Source organism: Astatotilapia calliptera, chromosome 11 (assembly GCF_964374335.1).
Source record: "Astatotilapia calliptera chromosome 11, fAstCal68.1, whole genome shotgun sequence".
In the NCBI taxonomy this organism is placed as follows: domain Eukaryota; kingdom Metazoa; phylum Chordata; class Actinopteri; order Cichliformes; family Cichlidae; genus Astatotilapia; species Astatotilapia calliptera.
In genome coordinates, this window is record NC_137432.1 from 464,465 (window position 1) to 490,731 (window position 26,267).

General features: G+C 40.3%; 1 protein-coding gene and 2 long non-coding RNA genes across 6 annotated transcripts; 1 reads left to right on the forward strand and 2 right to left on the reverse strand.

Annotated features, from left to right (window-relative positions):
* Positions 1 to 2,523: 2,523 nt before the first annotated feature.
* Positions 2,524 to 6,297, reverse strand: LOC145419254 (uncharacterized). Of its 4 annotated transcripts, XM_080308649.1 has the most exons (6): positions 4,740 to 6,297; positions 4,280 to 4,357; positions 4,041 to 4,165; positions 3,666 to 3,765; positions 3,451 to 3,560; positions 2,524 to 3,218 (listed from the first exon to the last, which is right to left on the reverse strand). In XM_080308649.1, the coding sequence occupies exons 2-6, from the start codon at positions 4,290 to 4,292 to the stop codon at positions 3,030 to 3,032; spliced, it is 537 nt and encodes a 178-aa protein (XP_080164775.1). In that variant the 5' UTR covers positions 4,293 to 4,357; positions 4,740 to 6,297; the 3' UTR covers positions 2,524 to 3,029. The 4 variants fall into 4 exon arrangements, 2 of the variants coding, with proteins under 2 accessions (XP_080164775.1, XP_080164774.1); XM_080308648.1 differs by lacking the exon at positions 4,280 to 4,357; XR_013912379.1 differs by lacking the exons at positions 3,666 to 3,765; positions 4,280 to 4,357.
* LOC145432036 (uncharacterized) lies at positions 5,242 to 6,848 on the forward strand. Its single transcript, XR_013912380.1, has 2 exons — positions 5,242 to 5,381; positions 6,293 to 6,848. It is a non-coding gene; the product is annotated as an uncharacterized LOC145432036 (long non-coding RNA).
* Positions 6,849 to 13,291: 6,443 nt separating this feature from the next.
* LOC145431891 (uncharacterized) lies at positions 13,292 to 14,248 on the reverse strand. The gene is made up of 2 exons (XR_013912203.1): positions 14,121 to 14,248; positions 13,292 to 13,540 (listed from the first exon to the last, which is right to left on the reverse strand). It is a non-coding gene; the product is annotated as an uncharacterized LOC145431891 (long non-coding RNA).
* Positions 14,249 to 26,267: the final 12,019 nt, after the last annotated feature.

The window sequence follows — 26,267 nt, forward strand, 5'->3', positions numbered from 1 at the left end:
CAACAGAGCCCCTAACCGGACATGACCGCTACCCCGGGTTGAGCCCCCCAAGGAAGATGCCTCCGGGGAACCCCCCGACGCCCTAAGCCTGTCCCTACCCCCACACCAATCACAACAGTGAAGGCGGGACCAAACTATGACCCCCCACCCCCACTAGGTGATGGAGCTGATCAAAGGAGCCCAGAGCAATTGATCTGATGTGGTGGCAGAGGCTGTATCAAGACTAATGTAATCTAATAGATAATTTCTATATTGGTTAGAATTAAGATTATTTTTATTTTTCCAGTTCATGAGGACTGTTTTCTTGGCTATGCATAGGGCAGTGAAAACCATATGGGCGATATTCTTTTCTGAAGTGACATTATCTAAGCTGCCCAACAAACACACTAAGGGGGAAGTTGGAATGTTACATTTCAGACACTTCGATAAGTCTTCACATATCTCGCGCCAAAACTTCTGAACTGGTGGACAGAACCAAAGAGCGTGGATATAATTGTCCGGTGAATTGGTTTGGCAGTGTGAGCAGTTGTTGGTAGACGTAAAGCCCATCTTGAACATCCGATGACCTGTATAGTGTACTCTATGTAATATTTTGTATTGAATTAATTGAAGACTGGGATTTCTAATTAGATGAAAGGTTTTTAAGCAAATCTGAGACCAGAAGTTTAGGTCTAAGTTAACTGATAAATCCGCTTCCCATTTTGCAATAGGAAGTGATATTGATTCATCTGTTTTAGAAAGCATTCTGTATATTTTGGATAGTAATTTGGGGGGTTTAAGAGTAAGAAATTGAACCACACTTGGTGGTGTTTGTAGTTCAACTTGACCCGGTTTAAATTTCTTTTTTACTATGGATTTAATTTGTTGATATTCTAAAAATCTTTTCTTGTTGATCCCATATTGTGTAACTAGTCCGTCAAATGAAATAAATTCTGTTCCTTCTAGTATATGTTCTAAATATTTGATTCCTTTATCACTCCAACCTGAAAAGTTTATCATATTATTGTTTTGTAATATGTCAGGGTTGTTCCAGATAGGTGTACGTTTGCATGGGATTAATGAAAACGCCGTCAATTTTAGAAACTCCCACCATGCTGTCAGAGAAGAGCTGATGTTGATGCTTTTAAAGCATTCATGTCGTTGGATGTTTGGGCTGATAAATGGTAGGTCTGAGATCTCTAGATTATTGCAGAGTGCTTGTTCTACATCTAGCCAAGGTTCATCTAAGAGGGTGTGTTTTAACCATGGACTCTGAATTCAACGGGGAGCCAGTGCAGCTGTATAAGCAACGGTGTTACATGAGAGTACTTAGATGTTTTTGTCAGAAGCCTTGCTGCAGCATTTTGGACAATCTGCAGACGCTCCAGGGAGTTTTTGTTTAGACATGTAAACAGTGAATTACAGTAGTACAATCGCGATGAAATGAATGCATGAATAACAATCTCCAGTTCAGTATGAGATACTCTGGGGCTCAATTTAGAAATGTTTCTTAAATGATAGAAGCAGGACCAAAATAGAGATTTGACGTGAACATCCAGGGTAAGAGTAGAATCAAAGGTTACCCCGAGGTTCCTGATAGACGGTTTCACAAATGTTGAAAGAGGACCAAGAGCATTCATTATGTTAGGTACATGTCTGTCTGGAGCACATACAAGGACTTCAGTCTTTTCTTCATTAAGTTGGAGGAAGTTGTCAGCTATCCAACCTTTGATGGATTCTAAACACTCATTTAAAATCTGCAGCCTAGAAACATCTTCAGGTTTAAAAGAAATATATAACTGGATATCATCTGCGTAGCAGTGGTAGCAAATGTCCTCAAAGGTGCTCAAAATATGCTGGAAAGGAATTAGAAATGTCCAAAGTATGTTTCAAAATCATGTCAAGGTCATATTTTCAATTAACAATAAACATGAAATGTGTGTTGGCAGTTTAAGTATAATAAAAAAGGACCATATTTTGATTTCCTTAAAGGAGGAAACTCAAACACACACTGCAAAAACAGCTATACTTGAAACAAGCCAAATATTCTTAAATCTGACAAATTTTTCCTGTTTTGAGCAAAAAAATCTGCCAATGGGGTAAGCAAAAGTTGCTTGACTAGAATTCTTAAAACTAGCAAATTAATCTAACTGCCATATGCCTTTTAACTAGACAAAATTGTCTAAAATGTATGCTTATTTGAAGAAAATGTGACTTATTATAAGTAAAAGACACTTTGATATTTAGAAAATCTGCACCTAAAATGAGTATTATGCTTTCTTGAACAAGCTGTTTTCAAGAATTATTTGCTTACTTTAAGATTCTACACCTTAATTTAGATTTTTCACATTAAAAAAACACCTTACTATAGGACAAATTTTCTTAAAACTGAATTGTTTCTTTCTTGATTGAGCTAACTATAAGAATTATGTTTCGACTCTGAGAACAATAATCAGCAAAAATTCCTGAGAATAAGACACCATCTCTTCAAAAAGCTACTAAAAATAAGGGAATTCATCTTAAATTAAGACAGCAAAAGCACTCTTAGATTTTGCGCTTTTATTGACACAGCAATGGGTCAGTAACTCACTGAGGTCTGTTCCAGGAGAATCATGCCTAAAATTATACATTTCAGCAGGGTACTGTGTAACATGGCCAATATAAGAAGTGCATATTCCAGATACTCTTAAAATGAATAATAACAGTATAACACACTCATGGCTGGTATCAAAAATAAATTTTGCTGAAGCTTAAAACAATCACTATTTCAAATCCTATATTACATAACATTTTAGAAGAACAAGTTTAACGACCACACAAACAAACATGTGTTTTACATTTGAACAACTTTTCTATAGAAAAAAAAACAACCTCACTGACTAACACTGAGTCTGATAAACAAGGCAGATGGAGTCTGTCATCTGGGAGACTCACTCAATGAATGACTTCCACTCACCAAGCGCCTTCTTGTAAGAGGGGGTTGAATCTCGGTCATGGATGGAGTCTTTGAGTATTTCAGTTTGCAAGATAGACAGCAGCGTGGAAATGCACTATGGATATGTGAGGTGGAGGGCATAGTAATATGCCATCAGATAGAGCAGTCCCTCATTAAGATCCTTCCGGTCAAAAGTGCTCACCGGTGTGGTTCCAACAGCTATCATGCAGTTGCCTTCAGAGACAAGCAGAACTGGACAAGCCAGGGGTCGCTGACGCAGGTAGCCTTCAGGGTCTTCTGAAGTCTACATGACAGAAAAAAAGAGTATTAGAACAAGACTGTAAGAAACACAATTTTTGAGTTGCATTACAGTTTAAAATAGATCAACTTTTTTTGTAGGTTTTATTAACATCAACATGTTATGGGGATCTGAACTTTAAGAATATTTGACTGACTCCACAGTAAAATATATAAAATGAAAACATGAGTAACTGCAAAATTCAACAATATATACACATAGAATATTGCAGCCTTACCTTTAGGACATGGAAAAAAGCCTCACTACAGATGCCCAGCTTCTTAGGTGGTACTGTGCTGGAAGGGAAAAGCATGGGAAGGGCTCTGAACACAGCTGCTGCATGTTCCACTGGTTTGAAAAAAGAAAAATAAGACAGGGCAACACCATTAAACATTGCAAATAATGTAATCTGCAAAGCATAAATGTAGACAAATCAAGATACTGTAGCATTACCTCCATCCAAAGTTTTTGGATGGAGGTAAGTGCTGGGTTCCTCTCTGAAGAAGTCACCATCTCCAGTAGTTGTTAGCGTTTTTTCAGCAGCAGTCTTGTTCTAAAATACAGTGTACATAGGGCTAATTTCACATAAAATTGCACAAGAACTTTAGGTCTCTAAATATGAAAGATAGTACAACAAAATATCAGTAAAGTGTTGAACAATAAAAAATATGTATATTTAATAAATGTGTAGGCCACTTGATTTAAATCAAAACTAAAGAAGATTCTACTGTCTATCTGTTAAGTGAGTATTGGTGGAATTATTTGAAACTGCATAAAACAAGCTGGTGTGTTCTCAGTTTTGTCACACAGCGATAGGACAGAACTTACTTCTTCACATTTGTGCACTGCAAGCCATAGAGCCCGACGCCTGAGGCAATGTTCAGGACCAGGAAACAGATCTTTGATGTCATCTCGTGAAAGTGATGAGAGCAGGTCTTCTCCAACATTTGCTTCTGCAATAGGAGTTTCCAATTATCACTACATTGCATCATCCTCATGTGCAAGCCAGCTGACAGCTTTGCTTGGGTAACAGACAGGATACATAGGAAACATAATTTAATATTTACCATTTAAAACCATGACTCTATTCCATTATTCTCCCTCCTCACTGCTCCACAGGTTCTAAATTACCTTCCTCCTATTGACTGGTAAAAGTAATATATTTGTGATACATCAATTAAATGCATGTATACATATAAATGTATTTTTTTTTTTTGCTTCCTGGGCTAAAGTATATAATGAAATAACTTCACTAATAGAAATTTGAAACTCCTACAATTTCTGTAAAACTGGCATTAACTTATGGCACTTTGCACACTTGTTGAATAAATTCACAGACACTGAAACTAATAACTGGACATGAATTCTTTCATAACTTTCTGCACTAGCATATTTAAAAATGCTAATGCAACTAAGCTAACCGCACAGCTAAGCTAAGCTAACAACCGGGTATAGCCTGCCATGCTAGCGACTTAACATGCAACATACCAGAACACAAAACATAGAAAAAACAAAACAGTCACATACCTTTCAGGTTGGCAATTGTTATTTCGTCCAGTTTTTCCATAGCGTGCCTTAATTTCTTCACACTGTACCAACTGTATCGCATCTACACCCAGACCCCAAAATCCTGCAATCCAACCGCTTAGGCACGGAGCTAGAGGCGGGAAGGTGGGCTGTACCAACTCAGGAGTATGGGGTTGTGTACGGAAATGGTTTAGTTCGCTCTTTTATACCTATAAAATGATATATATTTAAATATTTGACTATTTAGTTAGATTATGTTCTGTAAATACTGACGTGTGGGTGCTGTTACTTACTACAGCTGTTATAAGGCACTGAATTAGGATAGCCATTCCTACCCCATAATGGAATAATCCTGGTTATCTTGACTTTATGGGAAAAGTAGTTCACAGACCAGTAAAACAAAATGATTTGGCGCTGTGTTATCTACATCGTTTTTGTGGGTCTGACCCTCAAATCCCTACTGAGTCATATTAATTCTGCACATAGCCATAGTCCAGATTTCCGTGAAGATTGTGGCATAGATGGATGTGTCAAAGAATATCGTGTTTACAGCTAATTTTGGTATCACATTCTTCGAACACACTCCGACCACCTTGCCAATGGACGATGCAGCGGATCGATTAGGACACAAAAATCTGTAAGGTGAGACTGACTATATACTTTAATATCTTTGAAAATAATCATATAAAATATTCATGTTAGATGTCTACTTGTTTTTACAGCTTAACAGTAGATATGTTAATGCTTATTCCTTATAATCCACAACAATGCTATCTATTTATAAAGAATATTCTGATAGTGTTTAATTTCTTCTACTAGAGAAAACAACATTTTGTATTTTTTTAAACTTTTGTTTTAAATAAACCGATTGTCATGGTCCGCAGTCTCCTTGGTTGTTTGTGTTTATTAATATTCATTGTGTCAGTTTGTTTCCTAGTTATTTGTTAATTATTTCCAGTGTTTAGGTGTTCTCTGTACCTCCCTTGTCTTCAGTGTATTGTCCCTGGTTCGATATTCGTGTTTATTCCTGTTTTACTTTGATAGTCCCTGCCCTGCATCGGTGTATTCTGTTTTGCTTCCTCCTGGTCTCTTCTCATCTGATTAGTGTCAGCTGTGTTTCGTGCCTGTCTGCCAATTCCTCGTTTCCTTTTGTGTGTGTATATTTAGTGTGTTCTTTGTCGGATCGTCTGTATTCTCTCCTGTGTTATCATCTGTGTTCCCTCCCTGATGTTTTCATGTCTTATGTTCCTTGTTCAAGGTTGTAAGGTTTTTGCAACATTTTCCATGTTTCCTGTGTTCTTTAGTTTAGCTTTCCCATTTTAGGTTTTTGAGGATTTTTCAAGGCTTTTAAACTACAGTTAAGCTGCCAAATAGCAATGAGCATTAAATGAATATCCATTTATTAAACTCAGCTTGAAAACATGCATATTTTAGAGTAAATTATAAAATGCAGTATATTTCTGACATTAACATTTTTTAGAAATTATCAGTGTACCTTGTATTTAATTTCCTTATCCGCAACTAGTCAATTAATCAACCAATCTCAATTGCAGTTCTAGGAGGGAACCCTCATCAGCAGTGAACAGAAATCTGAGTAACATGTGGGCATACAGGACTGATTCAGTGGTGGAAAGCCAGCCAACAATGATATGATATGAGATTCCATTCCATATTACAGTTTCACACACAAAGATATGACATGTGCGGTCATGAAATATTACCTGGGTGATGTAATTGGACTACACGTGAGCTCAATATATGTTTTATAAAAGGTACACTGCTTTACATGCATGAACTGTATTTTCAGGTTATTGTTTTGGACAGTTTTGTGACAATTTTTAAAATGAAGTTGTTGTTTTCCTATAAATTCTGACAGTTGAATGCGATTTTAGCATTGCCATAGTATAGATATACTGATGCTGATCTATTATTCTGTTTGACATGGCCTAAAGTGAATGAGTTGTGCTGTTTCTGTTTTTCAAATGGGCCTGTATTTCATGTTTATCATGTGCTTTTAGTTCCTGCCTTTGTTCATATACTGCATATTGTGTCAAACTTGACAGCAATTATATTAAACTTTAGTGTCAATAAATACATTTCTTAAACTGAGCAGCTGTTTAAATGCCCTTACTCTTGAAATGAGAAAAATAATCTTATTTTTATTCTGGAAATTCAACCAAACCATTGTCATGCCTTGTAACTGGTAAATAAAGCTCAAGATGAGCTGAAATATCCTTTTAAGGAAAAGTTAGACATATTTTCCTAGAATAAGCTTTATTTTCTTGTCCAAAACTTGCTTGTTAAGAATATATTTTCTTTTTAGGCAAAAAATAAGAAAAAATGTCCATAAACAAGGTTTTTTTTACTTTCTTGAAAATTGTTTTTTGCAGTGCATCCATCAAATTCAGTTTACTTTTAGACCTTTAACCCTGTTTAATGTGTTCCTTCTGTATGTGGTTAAAAAGAAAAATTTAATAAACTTCAGGTCAGCTTTTCCAAGTCAACCATTACAGAAATTACTTTAAAATCTAAGTAGAAATAATTTAATTTTATTAGAAAATAAACCATAAATAATATCTTCCTTTAAGTCATGTAGGACAAAAATTACACAAATCTTAAAATTATATTCTGAGAAAATAAATATTATTTTCCAGTCAGAGTAATAGAAAATAAAAGCAGCATTGATCTATGAATGTTGAACAGCTTTTTCAAAGTTTCTGTATCAGTTTGACCAACGGGATGTTTACACATTAGGAGTTGATGTCACACTGCCAGCTACAGCTAAGCTGCCTAGGTTCAGAAGAGAAAAAGTTGGCAAATCAGGGGAAACTTGACATTTCTGCTAACATGAAACACAACAGAGACACTACTTTCAAGACTAAGGTGCTAAATATTTGTTGTTTTGTGAATTTTGCACCGAAGGGGTGAGACGGAAGTAACAGCCAGCTGTTTCTTGTCAGTCCGTCCGCTAAAAATGTCCGGGCGGCATGTCCGAATATTACGTTTTCCTCCCTTGTTTATTATGAAAAATAATCGAGTTTTAAACGTTTTTGAATCGTAATCGATTTGGTACATTTAACATCGTGATTAATCCATTTTTTTAATGAATCACCACACCCCTACAACATTGAGGAAATATAACTGTACTAACCTCACTGTTCATTTTGGCACAGCATATTGAGTGACAGAGTTTTGTGAAATAAAAATGAACCCACAAATATGGGCCGGGAATATTGAACTGAAAGTTGATTTAGTCCTTTCTTTCCTGTTCTGTTTAAACATAGCCCTGTTCAGGGCACTACCAACTCTCTTCCCATCACAAGCTGCACCACCCAAGAAGATGGGACAGTGAAGCACTGATTCTTGTCCTTCAGGTCTGGGTTTCTTCATATTTGTTATCAAATAATGCCCCTAAAGCCTTCACTTTAACAGTTTATTTAGCATATGGTGTTTTTATTTAACTATTACAGGTGCAGTATCTTTGTCATTTCCTAAAGTGTGTAAAGACATAAACCTAACGGTGATGAGGCAGAATTTATTACATTTTCCAATGGCATGAATATTTGGGATTTTCTATACAGTATTTGTCTATCTAAAGAAAAATAACATTAATATGGACTGTAGCGCATCTGATCTATGGTTGTCATCATTCATGTATCACCCCAAGGGTGCACCCCAAAGGGTGCAATAAAGTGAAGTCCAAGTCTAATACATACTTGTGGTTATTTGAACTACCCTGATAGCGTTGGAGTTTCTCCGTACATTGTACAATTTTGTCTTTGTTTTTCTTTTGCCAACAGAAGATCCAGCATCAGCCCTGTTCTGCTCTTTGAAGGGTCCCGCTGTCTTATTGCAGATGGAACCACTCCCATCACCACATTTGCCACAGATGACCTTGGAGAAGGTTTGCTGTATCTTATGGCATACTACTACACCCTGCATCTCACCTATCCTGAATGTGTGGCAAGGCTTCTGTCTGTCATTCAGGCTGAAGTGTTAAAGGACAAAATCCATGAGCAAGACACCACAGGCTCATACAAAACAGTCATGGCAGGCTGTAGAAATTTTTATTCAAACGTAGAGCTGTGTGAGCAAGATATAACTTAGGTCTGTGTTAGGGCTGGGCGATATGACCCAAAATTCATATCTCGATATTTTTTACCTAGATGGCGATATAAGATATACATCTCGATATTTTTTTTTTTAAAGCCATAAAGTAAGAACAAAAAGAGAGTTCTTAGTCAAAGCTGTGTCCCAGATGTCACACAGGCACTTTTATTAACATAGAGCATAGATGTACATAAAATTTACTCAAAAATAAATTATGAGCATTCATTAAATAATAATGGTCAATAAATAAAAGAAAACAATGTTGTTTTTGTGCATAACAAAAAGCTCACAATTGTGCAGTCAAAATGTAAACTAAAAGACGCTGAGCATAGTAACAAAGACAGATTTCACAGCTGCTCTGTTCCCAAGTTCTACTGTGTGACTGATAGCATTGAGTTTGAAATCCTCTTCGTAACCACGTCTCTTAACAGGTGCCATTTATCGTCCTTATACACAGTACGGTAATATTACGTTGAAGCACAGTACGTATCACTCCGCGAGGCTCCTCGGTAGCCGCAATGCTCTGACAATCCATCAAGTGGTGCAGCACCGTAGCTTACCAAAGTCGTACTAAAACATTTTTTGACAGATTGCTGAGCGTGTTCCACATAAAATCGGTTCGCGGCCATCAAGCACAACCAGAATTCATACATAAGGCGCGCTGTCAACTTTTGAGAAAATGAAAGGATTTTAGGCTGTGCAGCGCCTCTGGGCTGCATGGCGTTAGCGTGGTTAGCTCGTTAGCGTGGTTAGCTAGCTAACACATTGACGCCGTCCAGCCCCACGCATGGGGCCATGCGCAGTAACTCGTTAACGGAGATTTGCCGTGTCCATCTTGTTGCTTCCTGCAGGTGAAGCGATGGGGGAGGAGGGGGAGTTGTATTCAGTGAAGGAGAGGCGAGGCCGAGTAACGTTGCGTAAAGACAAAAGTGGATGAAAGAGAGGCAAACTTGCGGCTCGACAAGTATAGTTATAACGTGACATAGACTATATCGATATAAAAGATATTGTCACATCTTATATCTCGTATAAAAATATATCGATATTTTTTAAAAACTCGATATATCGCCCAGCTCTAGTCTGTGTTGGAAGGTTTGGGCCTGATAGCTTTGAAGTTGCAATTTACTCTTGAATTCTTTTTTTTTTTTTTTTTTAATTCTAATTAATGTAATACAAAGTACTTTTTTCTTTAAACACATCTGTTCTGCAACTTGTTTAAAATTGCAAATACTCTTTTTATTACATTTTATATGTTGAGTAGCTAGCTGGTTTAGCAGTTCTAAAAGGAACACAAAATAACAATGTTACACTTACAATGTGTCTTTAAATTTCTGTGTGCAATGATTGACTGAAATATTTGTTACTGTTTGGAGAGTTTGTTTCCAATAAACGTCATGTACACAGTATACTGTACCTGCTTTCATTTGGTGTACATGCTTTGTCCTGTTTTAAGATTTTTTTTAAAAAGATGTATCTTGTTTAGTGGGTCTTGTTTTAAGATCTTTTCTCTCAAAGTAAGAAAAAATGAAAACTTAAAAAAAGCACTTATAGACTTATTTTGGTTTTATTTGACTTAACAGAGTTCTTGGAATAGCTAATTCACAACTTGTTTTAAGATATCTCTTACTTGTCCAAAGCCTATATATTTTTCTTATCAAGTGTAATTCTCTTACTGCACTGGCAGATTATTTCACTAAATTTAAGAAGATTTAGACTATAATCTATTATTTTTTTTAACTTATTTTAAGATGGGTATTTTTTTGCAGTGCAGTCTGTGGGACCACTGTCGGTCCTGAATGATTTCCATGAAAAAAAAAAGTGTCTGATAGAAGTTCTACAAGTGAGTCCTCTTGTTCTCACAAGTCTGAGCTCCTCAACTTCAGCTTCTGAGCTGCTACCTGGAAGGAGTCAGGGCTCCACCTTCTTTTGGAGAAAGAGGCAAATTTTCACAATAAGAGGATGTGTTCGGGGAGGACTTAGATGTACTGTGTCAAGAAGCAGAGGTGGGACCAAGTCATTGTTTTGCAAGTCTCAAGTAAGTCTCAAGTCTTTATCCTCAAGTCTCAAGTCAAGTCTCAAGTAATGTCAGGCAAGTCAGAGTCGAGTCTCAAGTCACTGGTGTAAAAGTCCGAGTCAAGTCACAAGTCTGAAACTTTGAATTTCAAGTCCTTTCGAGTCTTTAAAAAAAACAAACGAAAAAATAATGTTGCAGTTATATGCTAAATGTAAATATTAGACCATGTAATTTTAAAATCTGTGTTTTTCTCAACACATGACAAAATAGTGAACTTAGAAAATATACACAAATTGTGAAATTGCACCTCTTTAAAATGCAGCTCAATTAAACTTAGCTCCAAGAATAATTTTCACCGACAGTTCTGAGATACGCTGCATGTTATTCTTGGATGCGGTTGTAGGACCAGCTTTAAAATCGCATGACAAAAATATCATACACATTAAAAAAAACTGTATCACCAACGTAGCCTGGAAAACATTTGCTAGTTGGATGAAGTCAGCTATCTCATCCTAGCATATTTATATGCATATTTATAATTATACGGTTCTTGGAGTGAGTGCATACACTCATGAAGTTTAGTAACTTCCGGTCACTGCAACAAGCCCAGGTACAGTTTACCGACGGATGGGTGCAGGACCTTGAAATGCACCGTGTAGAACGAAAGACCATCGTACGTATCATAAGTTTACTAGTCTCACAAATCGTCTTCATGAATACACATTCGTTAACCGTTTATTAATAGGACCTTTGAGCTCAACGGTAATTAATTAGTAGTAGAAATAATTTCTGGTACCCATCACAGAAATGTAGCAGTGACAATAATATTGTATGCTGTAATCGTACTGGGCAATTAGTGATACAAAAAACCTGTTTTATCCTGTGAATAAAAGTATATGTTTTTGTCAGTGTACCATAATAACAGAAGCGAAACGCAATATTGTGTCAGGACAATTTACTATTTATGCACAATAAATAAAGGAGCATAGCGCGACAATTTCTGTTCAGCGCCAGACTTGCTTGTAACCTATATCACCAATTATGTTAAGAAAAATGACGCATTAAGTACAACAGCAGACTGACCTTTGTGTAAATGCTTGGAGCAGACTAACCTGTGAGCTGGAGTGTTCTAGGACGTTATATTTGATCTTTGAATGGCTGCAATCCAGTCGCCTCTTTGTTACTTCGGAAACATGGCTCGAACAATTTCTCTTCCACGACGTAATCCGATAACAACCGATCTCTTTACCCGTCGGCTTTCCGTGGCTGTCATGCGACCGGCTATTGCAGTTAATAATACAACAGCTTCTTGACATTTTTGTGTTTCTTTTTATCGCTGTGTGACTGATTTTAATTGAAAGCCTGCGTGCGCTAGTACCGCTTGCCACGAGTTCCCAGAATCCTTTGCGGTTCTACCCGTGAATGACGTCACATTTTCAATCTCTATATAATATGCATGTTAAATTTATATTTGGGGTGAAATATCAAGTCTTTTCAAGTAAACCGGTTCAAGTCCAATTCAAGTCCCAAGTCATTGGTGTAAAAGTCCAAGTCAAGTCACAAGTCTTAGAACATTTTTTCAAGTCAAGTCTAAAGTCATAAAATTAATGACTCGAGTCTGACTCGAGTCCAAGTCATGTGACTCGAGTCCACACCTCTGTCAAGAAGCACTGTGTGCAAGCAGGAGATGAGGACTCAAACACAGACTTCACAGAGGCAAAAATGGGAACTCAAAAAGGTAGTTTATTGTAGGCTCGGGAAAATGATACAACTAATGATGAACTAAACTAGACTGGGAAAATATCAACTAAACTTCACAGAGAGGCACACAAGGGAACACACAGCATGAGGGACGACGTGACACGGAACAAAGGGAGACTCTGAAATAAATACACAGAAGGTAATGAGGGAAGTGGAAGCACATGGGGAACACAGCTGAGGACAATTACACACGACAGCGGGGGAGGACACGAAACTGAAAATGCTGACACCAAGATGCGGACCATAAACATAACAGAGAGAGGCAGAGAGAGAGAGAGAGAGAGAACATGACGGAAAGAGGAAAACACAGAACACAAGGAGTGGGAGCAAAGATAAGATACACAGCAAATCCAGCATGTCCAAATTAACACTGTGGGATTTGATTTCAACACTATTAAAGTGTCTATATGGGTCCACACCAGAGAGTGTTAATTTAACTCTTTTTGGAGAGTTGGTACGTTAACTCTGATTTAGTGTTAAACACCAAATCTGTCTGGAGTTGATAATTTAACACTTGGTGTTAAGAGTTTATATATTAACTCTCAAAGAGTATTTTAGTTTAACTACGTAAGAGTTATCTTCTAATTCATTCTAAAAAGCGGGAATTTTACTGTTCTGAACTTCTAGAAATTTCTTTTGGAAATAAACATTTACTAAAAAGATGCAATGGTTTTTGAAAAACATTTATTCTGAACTGTGCACCACAATTTCAAAACATTTTCTGAAAGATGTAACAGTATACATGTTCTCACTTTCATTAGAATTTTGTTTATCAAAAGGTCTGACATGGTAAATGCAAATAACAGCATTCTCATCACCTATTTCTTCAATACAATATGCATGTCCTTCATTCATCCCTTTGTGGAACTTCAACGCACTTCTGCTCTCCCCCATATTCCATCTTCACAAGCATATCCTGTGCGGAGATTGAATAAAAATTAGTTGACACTAATTAATGGCACAAATAATCCAGTAAACAATTGCAGCACAGTAAAAAAAAAAAAGGAATCCTCTTTGAGCCATTACTTGTGTAAAGTATTTTCCCAAAAGACAAGGACACAGGCAACAGGTAATACTGAACTAAATGTAAAACCTCAACCTTTTTCATTTTTACCTAAACCGTGTGCACAAAACTCTGGAGGGATCTATGCTAACGTAGAATCCAGTCAGGACGCCTGCTACTGCTGTTTGCTCGTTTTTTTTATGGGCGATCGTTTTCAGGCTTCAAGTAGCACCATTATACCAACATTTACATTCTAGACATTGTTTTAGGTGTATTTGACCAAAAGTTTGACTGAAAATTCACATGCAAGCTTTTTTTCATGGCTGTGGTATTTGCCCGCAAACAATACCTTTCAGCTAGCTAAAACATGTTATTATGCTATCAGCGAGCAACATGGCTAATGCCTTTCACACAGCTTTGTCTCAACTCCAAAGAGCCACAGAAGTAAAAGCTCATAATAATAATTGAAACAATCTTTGAAAAAATGACTTACCAAGCATGGCAAACAACTCAAATATGTAGAGCAAAATGTTCTGAAACGGCTTCACTTCAGCTTCGATTGGAGCCGTGCTGGGGGCGGAGTCTGTGAATTTACTCTATTGGTGTCATAGCCCCTGTAGGAGTTCAGAGTTAAGAGGTCAAGAGTTAATGTTTCCATTGTAACACATCCAGATTTGACAGAGAAACACTCATTTTTAACACTCGATTTTAACTACTATCATTTTACACCTCAGAGTTACATTAAAAGAATGTGACTCTGCTTAGAGTAAAATTAACTCTACTTTTGCAAGAAGACTATTAACACCAAAAAATTTAACACTTTTGAATTTGCTGTGTAAGATAGAACTTTATTAATCCCTCGGGTGGGTTCCTTTGGGAAATTCGGTTTCCAAATAGCACAGCACCGACAGAAGTTACAGAATGTGAGCAGAATACCATATCTACACATATATAAATACAAAGACATATATAAATAAAGAGTATACAAAAGGGATAAATAGGAATAAGAATACAAGGGAATTGCACATTTCAAGTATTGAAGTCTATTGCACCGTTGGTTATTAACAAAAAGTATTGCACAGTGAAAAGGCACTACAGCTTGCTTGTTCCCCCCTCCTTTGTCCTCCTGTCTCCCCTCCCTCCCCTCCAGAGAGGAGTTAAACAGTCTGATGGCATGTGGGACAAAGGAGTTTTTAAGTCTGTTAGTTCTTGTCTTGGGGAGAAGAAACCTGTCACTGAACAGACTCTTCTGGTTGTTTATGGCCGTGTGCAGAGGATGCCCAGCATTGTTCATAATGTCCATCAGTTTCTTTAATGTCCTTTTCTCTGCCACTGTCATCAGAGTGTCCAGCTTCATGCCGACCACAGAGCTAGCCTTCCTGATCAGTTTCTCCAGCCTGGATGAGTCCTTCTTTGCTGTGCTGCTCCCCCAGCACACCACAGCATAGAAAAGTACTCCAGCAACCACTGACTGCACAATAACTCACATCACTATATACACGGTCACACAGAGGGAGACAATGGGGGATAAAGACACGAAGGGAAATCCAGTAAATTAACCTGAACAACTTAGGACCCATAGAATAACAAATGAACGTAACATGACACAGGAACACAGGAAAACTAAGAACGTTGGGTCAAATGACCCAGGATCCTGACATATTGTGAGCTGTAGAAGGATGAGATGGACTGATGTTATCTGACACGACCTCCGTCTGCAGAAAATGTGCCGATGAACAATCACAGGCGCTTGTTTCCACACAGCAGTCTGGATTTATTTCAGCTCACAGCTCCAACATTACAACCATTTTAAATTCAAACACTTTCATCAGCATGAATATCAAACATCATCACTTACAAACTGAGTCACAGTCAGCTGACTGCTCCTGTAGATGGAGGACAAATGTTTATTACAGCTACAGCTGTGGAGGAGATGTGAACAGAAAATCATGAGGGTAAAGTTCAAACTGAGCCAACCAGCCCCGTCATGTTCCAACATGACTCTGCATGAGCAAAGAAAGTCCACAGAGAGTTTGGTCTGGAAGAACACCTTTATGATAAATTGGAGTGAATAATGTGAGCCAGGCCTCCTCATCCGATGTCAGTGTCTGACCTCACAATTGCGTCTGGAAGTGTGTTCAAATAAAATTCCCATAAACACTCCTAAATCTTGTGGAAGTCATTTCTAGAAGAGTTTAAGCTGTTACAGCTGCAACAGTGGGAAGACATCAATTTTAATCCTTTGGATTAAGAATAGGATGTCAGTCAAGTTCATATGTATGTAAAGGCAGACAATCAAATACTTCCTGTAATATAGTGTGTCATAAATTTCTCAACCTTCTCAAAAATCAATCAAAAACAAATCTCCTCATACTCAAGCTAAAATGTTAAAATAGAAAAAAAAGATTAAAAAAAGATGTTTACAGCTTTACACACAAATGTTTGTCTCATTGACCTGTTTAAATATTAACAATGCTTAATAACTGATCCATGATCCATCCATCCATTCGCTTCTCAGGGTCGCGGGGGGCACTGGAGCCTATCCCAGCTGTCATAGGGCAAGAGGCGGGGTACACCCTGGACAGGTCGCCAGTCTGTCGCAGGGCCAACACACAGGGACAGACAACCATTTGCACTCACATTCACTCCTAGTGGCAATTTGGATTATCCAATTAACCTATCCCCACAAGCTGCATGTCTTTGGATGGTGGGAGGAAGCCGGAGTACCCGGAGAGAACCCACGCAAACACGGGGAGAACATGCAAACTCCACACAGAAAGACCCCGGCCTGATGGTGGAATTGAACTCAGGACCTTCTTGCTGTGCGGAAACAGTGCTAACCACCATGCCACCGTGCTGCTGATATATGATCCATTATTAGTTATTAACAACATCTCAGGAAAAACGCTTCAGAATTATCTGTATTAAAAAGAATCTACCAGTGACAACAAACAAAAGCCTGTAGTTGTTCTGACATCAGTATTAATGTTAATTATTTCAAATCTTTATAAGAAGGATTTGTGAACTACAGAAGTCGAATTTTACCCTGAGGAAACCTACCAATGACAGTCCCATGCATGTTAGCCTCTTTGTGAGTGTTTATGCATTATGTTGTCTGAGCATTGCTGACCAAAGTGACTGCTGGTGAAACCTGAGTGACGTACCAGTTTGAACTGGTCTGCTCCACTGTGGTTATTGTTCATGTGACACTTCCACCTACTGCTGGACCACAGTTTGTGCTGAAAGTTGCTTCAGAGAGAAGGAATAACAAAACAGAAGAAATAGTCTTTTTACCACAGGTCTGATGACCTGATATGTTTCCACTTTAGTTGATTCATGCATGCAACAATCACAGCTTTCAGCAGACTAACATGCGTCAACCAATCATTAATAGCTCCACGTTTAACAACACAGGAAGATAGAACCATGATGTGCTACTTCACATGTTTCGGGTTCAGAAGCCAGCAGAATGTGTATGTAATCAGTTATGTGAGAGCAGCTCTTTAAAAGGAAGCTTCCAACTGATTTTAAATAGAGGAAATCAGATGATAAATGTTGGTGTGAAAAAGGAACCATAGCAGAGATAATGCAAATGACCTCCTAATGCTTCTTTAGCTAGAGGCTCCTTTCAGAGCCACAAGGAGTCTGTTGTGGGTCAGTTGAATGTCGAGAATTCAATTCAATTCAATTCAAGTGCCCCCAGTCTATGTTCCTGTCTCATCCCTCTGTTGTTTTCACTTCTTCAATCCATCTGCTGTCACTCCACATCCAGCCAGTAGGTGTCCTCACACTCTCCTCCTGCTTTGAGTTACTCCCACAGTGCCCTCATCTGTTTTCCCTTCCCTGCTCGGCCATTAAAACTGCCATCTTGTTCTTGTTTCTTCTTGATGTTCAGCTCTTTGTTCTGCTTTCTGCCTGGAAGCTTCTTCATACTCAAAAATCTCAGCAGTTCTTTGAAAACAAAGTAAAAAAGTGAATGTGAGTGAAATCAGTCCAAACTAACAGAGTGAAGAGCAGCAGATGAAGCATCAAAGTCACAAAAAGTAAGGAAAGAAGGAACAAAAGTGCCATCTGTGTCCTTTCAAACAAACAAGCATCAGTGTCCAGGACTAAAACATGAATCCACTGAGGAACTAAGCGTTCCACTATCCGCTCCAAATACAGAATCAGAATCAGAATCAGAATGGGTTTATTGCCAGATGTTGAGGTTTACAACATTAGGAAATTGCTGCGGTGCTTCAGTGCAGACAATAAGAATTAAAGTGCTATGTAGAAAGAAAGATATGTGCATGAGATATACATGAGATATATACATGAGAATAAGAATTATGAGTGCTACGTAGAAAGATATATACATGAGTGCAGGTGGTGATCAGTGCCAAACATGAAATGATGCAGTGAACACAGCGTAGGGTCATGTGTTAGTGGCGGGGACAATCATGTGGTTATTGTTCATGTGTCCAACAGCAGAGGGGAAGAAACTGTTCTTGTGGCGAGAGGTTCTGGTGCGAATGGACCGGAGCCTCCTGCCTGAGGGGAGCAGGTCAAACAGACTGTGTCCAGGGTGAGAAGGGTCAGCTGAGATCCGGGCTGCACGCCGCAGTGTCCTGGAGGTGTACAGGTCCTGCAGAGATGGGAGTCTGCAGCCAATCACCTTCTCAGCAGAGCGCACAACACGCTGCAGTCTCTGTTTGTCCCTGATAGTGGCTCCAGCGTACCACACGGTGATGGAGGAGGTGAGGATGGACTCGATGATTGCGGTGTAGAATTGCATCATCGTCCGTGTTGGCAGGTTGAATTTCTTCAGCTGCCTCAGGAAGTACATCCTCTGCTGGGCTTTCTTGATGACGGAGGTGATGGTGGGCTCCCACTTCAGGTCCTGGGTGATGGTGGTACCCAGGAAGCGGAATGAGTCCACAGAGGTGATGGGGGTGTCAGTCAGGATGATGGGGGGGAGTGGGGCTGTGTGCTTCCTGAAGTCCACAATAATCTCCACTGTCTTCTGGGCATTCAGCACCAGGTTGTTGTGGCTGCACCAGGACACCAGATGTTCAACCTCCCTCCTGTAGGCAGACTCGTCCCCGTCCGAGATGAGCCCAATGACGGTGGTGTCATCTGCGAACTTGATTAGCCTGACAGACTGGTGGGTGGAGGTGCAGCAGTTGGTGTACAGGGAGAAGAGCAGAGGAGAAAGAACACAGCCCTGAGGGGAGCCGGTGCTGATGGTCCGGGAGTCCGAGACATTCTTTCCCAGCCTCACGTGCTGCTTCCTGTCCGTCAGGAAGTCAGTGATCCACCGGCAGATGGGATCAGGCACATTCATCTGGGAAAGCTTGCCTCGGAGATGGTCTGGAAGGATGGTGTTGAAGGCAGAGCTGAAGTCCACAAACAGGATCCTGGCGTAGGTTCCTGGGGAGTCCAGATGCTGCAGGATGAAGTGTAGGGCCATGTTGATGGCGTCGTCTACAGACCTGTTGGCTCTATATGCAAACTGCAGGGGGTCCAGGAGGGGGGCCATGAGGGTCTTGAGATGGGAGAGAACTAGGCGCTCAAATGACTTCATGACCACAGATGTCAGAGCCACGGGTCTGTAGTCATTTAGTCCAGTGATCCTAGGTTTCTTGGGGACAGGGATTATGGTGGAGGACTTGAAGCAGGCAGGCACATGACATGCCTGCAGTGAGGAGTTGAAGATGCCAGAAAACACTGGGGCCAGCTCGTTTGCACAGTGTCTGAGGGTGGCAGGAGACACACCGTCTGGGCCGGGAGCTTTCCGAGCATTCAGACTCCTAAACTGCTTCCTCACATCTGCTTCATGAATATGAAGAGTTGTGGTCGGAGGAGGTGGTGTGAAATCCTCTTTTGTGTGGGGTGAGGGGGCGGGTGTTGCAGGTGAACAGTTTGAAGGTGGTGATGGCTCTATGGAGGGGGGAGAGGTGGGGGAATGAGTGTCCAAAGTGCCTCTATTGTTGGGGTCGTTGGAGGTGTGAAGGCTGCCTGATGGCTCGTCAAAACGGCAGTAGAAGTTGTTAAGGGTGTTGGCTAAGAGCAAGTCATCAGTGGAGTGGGGGGTTTTAGGCTTGTAGTTTGTAATATTCCTAAAACCTTTCCACACAGAGGCCGAGTCAGTCTCTGAGATCTGCTGCTGCATCTTCTCAGAGTGCTGATGTTTGGCAATGTCCACTTCTTTAGTGAACCTGTACTTGGCCTCTCTGTAGCAGTCCCTGTCTCCGCTTCTGAACGCCTTACTCTTTTCCAGCCACAGCTTTTTGAGTTTAGGAGTAAACCAGGGTTTGTCATTGTTATAACTCACCCTGGTGCGTGATGGCACAATGCTGTCCTCACAGAAGTGGATATAGGAGGTGACAGTGTCCGTAAACTCGTCCAAGCTGTTAGAAGCAGCCTTCATTGTGTCCCAGTCTGTGGTCTCCAAACACGTGCGAAGCTCCTCCACAGCCTCGTTGCTCCACAGTTTTTTAGTCCTCACGACAGGTTTGGAGAGCTTCAGCCTCTGTCTGTACGCGGGGATTAGGTGGATCATGACGTGGTCAGAAAGTCCGAGTGAAGCGCGGGGCACCGCACGATAGGCCCCGCTGATCGTGCTGTAACAGTGGTCTAATGTCCTCTCCTCTCTGGTCGGGCATTTAATATACTGCTTGTATTTTGGAAGCTCATGGCTCAGATTGGCTTTGTTAAAGTCCCCAAGAGCAATGATGAGAGAGTCCGGGAATGTCCGCGCCGTGTGGAGAATCTGCTCCGCGAGTGCGCACTGAGCTGCCTGCGCATCTGCGTCTGGCGGGATGTAAACAGCGGCCAGGATGAATGAAGCAAACTCCCGCGGAGAATAAAACGGTTTGCAGTGAATAAAAAGATATTCCAGAGAGGGAGAGCAGTGCTGAGCAATCACTGTTACATCTGTGCACCAGCCACTATTGATGTAGAAGCAGACACCTCCACCTTTGGACTTACCGGAGAGAGCGGCCTGCCGGTCCGCGCGCAGCAGATGAAAGCCCTCCAGCTTGAGCGCGCAGTCTGGGATGTTCTCACTGAGCCACGACTCCGTAAAACATAAGACACAGGAGGAGGCAAAGTCTTTGTTCATGCTTCTCATCAGGGCCAGTTCGTCTATCTTATTCCAGAGTGATCGTACATTAGAAAGGAAGATCCCAGGAAGGGCCGTTCTCAGTCCGCGTTTCCTCAAACGCACGAGTACGCCGGCTCGCTTACCTCTCTTTCGACGTCTCACTTTCCTGATCAGAGTCAGCAGTAAATCTGCCGCAGATGCGACAAATATTGGAAATAAATCCACAGGCGTTGTAGTCCTGCAGTTAAGGAGCTCTTCTCTGGTGTAAGAATATCCAGAGGAGTGCCCAGACACAGAAGAAATGCACAAAAACAAGACAAAAGTAACGCACTGAAGCACCAGGGCATCCATACGCGGCGCCATCTTGGAAAAATCTTACTCCAAACAGGCTATCTTTTATATCTGGCGATCGTGGCTCAAGAGTTGGCAGTTTGCCTTGTAATTGGAAGGTTGCCGGTTCGAGCCCCGGCTTGGACAATCTCGGTCGTTGTGTCCTTGGGCAAGACACTTCACCCGTTGCCTACTGGTGGTGGTCAGAGGGCCCGGTAGCGCCAGTGTCCAGCAGCCTCGCCTCTGTCAGTGCGCCCCAGGGTGGCTGTGGCTACAATGTAGCTTGCCAACACCTGTGTGTGGATGTGTAAAGCGTCCACTTTTATATTTTGTGTGATGGCATTATAATTTAAGTTATAAATTTCTGTCAAATCCTTTGGTATAATGACTCCAAGATATGTCAGTTTGTTAGTATTCCATTTGAAATCATACATTTTACGTATGTTTTCTTTTGGTACATAGTTGTAAGTTAGAGTTTGGTTTTTGTGTATATTTAATTTGTAACCCAAGAATTGGCTAAACAGTTCAAGGCGCATCATCAGTTTGGGAAGACTAGAGTCCGGATTTGACAAGGTCAAAAGTATGTCATCTGCGTATAAGCATATTTTATACTCCACTCCTTTAACCTGAATGCCCTCGATTTTCTGGTCTTCTCTAATACATTGAGCCAGGGGCTCTATAAAAAATGCTAACAAGGTAGGGCTTAGGGGGCACCCCTGACGACATCCTCTCTCCAGTATAATAGTCCTGGACAGATTTCCATTCATTTTAATCCGCGCAGTTGGACAACTGTATAGCGATTTCAAACAGCCTATGATCTGCTCTTTGAAGCCAAACTGTTTTAGATAAAGAAATTCCCATTGCACCACATCAAAGGTTTTCTCTGCATCCAAACTCAAAGCAACTGATATAAATTGATTTTGACTCATAATATTTATTAGGTATAATGCTCTTCTTGTCCTGTGTTTGTCTATATTTTATGAAACCCGTTTGGTCGTGGTCGATCAAGTCGGGACTAATATTTTTCCGTCTTCTTGCAATGATTGAAGTAAATATTCTGTAATCTATATTTAAGACTGAGATAGGTCTATATGAGGTGCACTCTGATCTGTCCTTTCCCTCCTTTGGAATCACAGATAGGATAGCTTGTTTACAGGATACTGGAGTCTCTCCTCCCTTCAAGATATAATTAAAACATTTTAACAGCACTGGTGACAAAAGGTCCCTATACCGCTTAAACCATTCTGCAGGGAATCCATCTGCTCCTGGCACTTTGTCTTCAGCCTAGATATAGCTTTATCAAGTTCTGCGTTAGTAACCTCTTGCGTTAGTATTTTGTTTTGTTCTTCTCCTATGGAAGGCAAATCTAGAGACTCCAGAAATCCTTTCACTAGTGATGAATCCATTATTTGGGGTTGAGTGTAAAGCTCTTTGTAATGTGATGCAAAAGATTCTTCTATATCTTCGGGTTTGTGGGAATAGGTCTTAGTGGATTTTTAATTTTTGTAACTGTTCTATAAGCAAAGAGCTTACCTCTTTTAACCCTAACCCTATTAACATTAAGTGTTACTAAACTGTACTCTTAAAATGACATGTCTTGTATAAGTCAGAGCATTTACCTTGTAAGACCTGGGTGATAAAACAAAACAAAAACAAAACAAATAAACAACAACAAATAAACAAAAAACACCCACACACAACATAAATTTGATTTCAAAATTTGAAACTTGAACTTTAACTAAAACAGAACAAATGAGAGAACTGTGGTTTCGACTAAAAAACAGAATTCCCCAAAAACCCTTTGGAGAGGAAAGCTGTCGTTTCACAAGCGGCCTCTCCTGTGTAAAGTGACGTCTCCTGAGGTTATGCATAAACAAAATACCACAAAGTAAGAAGTAATCAAACAATCAAACAGTGTTTTAATCTCTAAGTACTCTAAGGCAGACATTTAACTTTCAGTATATATTTAGGTGTAAAATGAAACCTAAACGTTTACACTAAATTGTATTGTGTACAGTGTAAGGCTGAAATGTCAATCCTTACCCAGGAAAAGTCAAATCGGTAGAGAAACTGAATTTCTCAACTATTCAGCTTAGAACATGATCAAACTGTGTCCCTTGGTTCATGTCGAAATGCCTAGAACATCATCTTCGCTCTCTCTTGATGTTCATCACGGTTCCGGCATCCCGCTGTCTCTGCTGTCTTCCAGGAAAGGTGCTTCAGCTTTTCCTGTGTTGCATCCATGGATTGGGCCTGTTCTCCCGCGGAGCTCAGAACCTTCCTTTTCTGATGGGGGCGTAAGCCTTTCTTTTCTGTTGAATTTCAGTGGGATAGTCCTGGTCAAAGTAGATTCTCACTCCGTTCAGAAAGACCTTTCTTTTTCCAAGCAGAGCAGAGCACCAGTTCTTTAATTCTGTACTTCAGAAAGTAAATCACTATTGACTGGGGGCTGGCATTCGGCGGTGGCTTCGGGCTGAGAGCTCTATGACATCTTTGCATTCCCAGCTCAGTATCACTTAGGGACAACTCCGATTTAATAAATGTTTCCAAGAACTCCCGTAGGTTGTTCCCTTCCGTGTGTTCTGGGATTCCATAAACACGAATGTTGTTTCTTCGTGATCGGGCTTCCAGGTATGTCAGTTTAGCTTGTATATTTTCTTGTGCTTGAATAGCTTGAAGCAGAACCTCGTTAGCTACGGTAGCCCACTCCTCCACCTCCGCCACCCTCCCTTCTGCCCCATCCACTCTACTTATTGTGTCCTTTATGTCTCTGACAATTTCGTTTAATATGTTATCAATATCTTTTCTAAAACACGTAAGTTCCGTGGAGAAGGCATCTTTGAAATTTTTCAGGTCTGTTTTCATGTCCAACCTGGTAGCTTTTAGCTCTTCGTGGATAGCACGGATGCTAGCTTGCAGGCCATCCATACCCTCGTCGCTGTCATCATCTGTGTCTTGCCTCTCTGTTTACGACCAGTTTTCCCCTCCATTAGTGTAAAATGCTGTCAGAGTAATAATTCGAGTAAATTTGGGGATTTTTGGTTAGTGAGTCTGGGAGCTCTCACCTTACACGTACCGGAAACCCCCTGGGTACACCCTTCTAAATGTATAATTGAGGTTTCCAGTTCAAAATAAACCACAATTTCAAAGACAAAAGTCCAAATGGCAACATTCATTTGACATTGCATAGACCTTGTTAGCTAGTTGCAACAAAACCTTAATTTGGAGGAACAGGTCCAACTTGCCCACACCAAATCCACTTCCTGTTTGTGGAGATGTCTGTAAAACTCCTCAAAGTAAAATGTCCAAAGGTCCAGGGGAATGTGTGTGTGTGTGTGTGTGTGTGTGTGTGCGTGTGTGTGTGTGTGTGCGTGTGTGTGTGTGTGTGTGTGTATGTGTGTGTGTGTGTGTGTGTGTGTGTGTGTGTGTGTGTATGTGTGTGTGTGTGTGTGTGTATGTATGTGTGTGTGTGTGTGTGTGTGTGTGTGTGTGTGTGTGTGTGTGTGTGTGTGTGCCGTGCAGCACAGGAACAAAATCAACTGGTCTGTCGGTGGGATTGGCTCGCCATCAATATCAGATCCATTCTAATGCATCGAAAAGAAACCCTGACCTGTCAACAACAGTGTCATAGGAAACACTGAGTTTCCAAATTATCACACTTCACACACTGTTAGCACATAAAAGTACTGTTTGTAACATTAACCATGTTTACAACTGAAAATAAAACTGTGAAATATGTAATAATCGTTGCATTGGTTTCAAGGGCTTCTTTAGTCTTTTCAGTAGTTAAAATATTTACAATTTCAATCACATTTTGAAGAAAACACAACTGTAGGGCATCGCCTCAAGTTTTGTTCAGCAAATAAAGATTTCCACAAAACATTGTAACCTATTTCTCCAGTAAACACTACAAACATTTTACTCACAGTGAACTCATAATAAGTGCAAATAAACAATGAACAGGTAAAATAGTTTGCTCACCGATCTCACAAGAGGACAGCGCAGGAGCGTGAGATGGCACCGTCTCTAAGCCCTGACATTCCACGACCAAACAATGCGGAGAGAACCAGAACTAGTTAGTTGTTTTGAACTTAACGCATCATTTTAGCAGTACACATGCATGAAAGCATTTTTAGCATAAGCAGCTAGTGTTAACTCTTCCTTCTATATTATTTTTGTACCTTTTTTCAGCGAATCTCTCCCTCTTTTTCCCTGCCAGTGTATTCAGAGCTAATGGGGCATAGCTTGTGCTCTCTCAGACGGAGATGGCAGGCGGAACAATGCATCATTTTGCAGATGCTCATCAGCTCTCCACCTCCACCATCTGCTGCAGCAGAAATGGTAATAATACTCTCATTATTCTCATATATTACAATCCATCCATCCATTCGTTTCCGCTTCTCCTTTTCAGGGTCGCGGGGGGCACTGGAGCCTATCCCAGCTGTCATAGGGCGAGAGGCAGGGTACACCCTGGACAGGTCGCCAGTCTGTCGCAGGGCCAACACACAGAGACAGACAACCATTCGCACTCTCACATTCACCCCTAGTGACAATTTGGATTATCCAATTAACCTATCCCCACAAGCTGCATGTCTTTGGACGGTGGGAGGAAGCCGGAGTACCCGGAGGGAACCCACGCAAACACGGGGAGAACATGCAAACTCCACACAGAAAGACCCCGGCCTGATGGTGGAATTGAACTCAGGACCTTCTTGCTGTGCGGCAACAGTGCTAACCACCGTGCCACCGTGCTGCCTGCTATATTACAACCATTATATTACAATGGTTCAGGTTTAATTTTCATTTCATATTATCTCCGCCTGTATATACCTATTGCTACAACCCTATTTGAAGCATTTGTTTGTAAGTTGTGTGTTAAACACTTTATCTGTTTTGTTGTATCTGTGAATATCTTTCCTGAACTTAACTCTTGACAACTATCAGTGAGTTGTTCTGGTAGCAGGTGATATTTTTCTTAAGAAATCCTCTCTCAAAAAGCCTTAAGGATGTCTAGTGATGTGGTGTAAAACACAACTATTTCCAGGAGTAGTTCTGGATAAATAACTTTATGAAACTCAAATGCAGTAGAATATAATAGAATAGCCCTTTATTGTCATTGCACATGTACAACAAAAAATCATGGGTGCTCCATGCCAACTGTGGAGGATTAAAAAAATATAAATAGTAAAGACATCAGGAATAAATAGCAAATGAACTGATATATAT

What these genes read in the sequence shown, in the direction of transcription:
- LOC145419254 (XM_080308648.1), bottom strand. Translation starts at nt 4,821, where the DNA reads ATGCGATACAGTTGGTACAGTGTGAAGAAATTAAGGCACGCTATGGAA. An exon ending in AACAATTGCCAACCTGAAAG is followed by an intron (nt 4,166 to 4,739) that starts GTATGTGACTGT and finishes CTCCTATTGCAG; the next exon opens with AAGCAAATGTTGGAGAAGAC. An exon ending in TCCAAAAACTTTGGATGGAG is followed by an intron (nt 3,561 to 3,665) that starts GTAATGCTACAG and finishes TTTTCAAACCAG; the next exon opens with TGGAACATGCAGCAGCTGTG.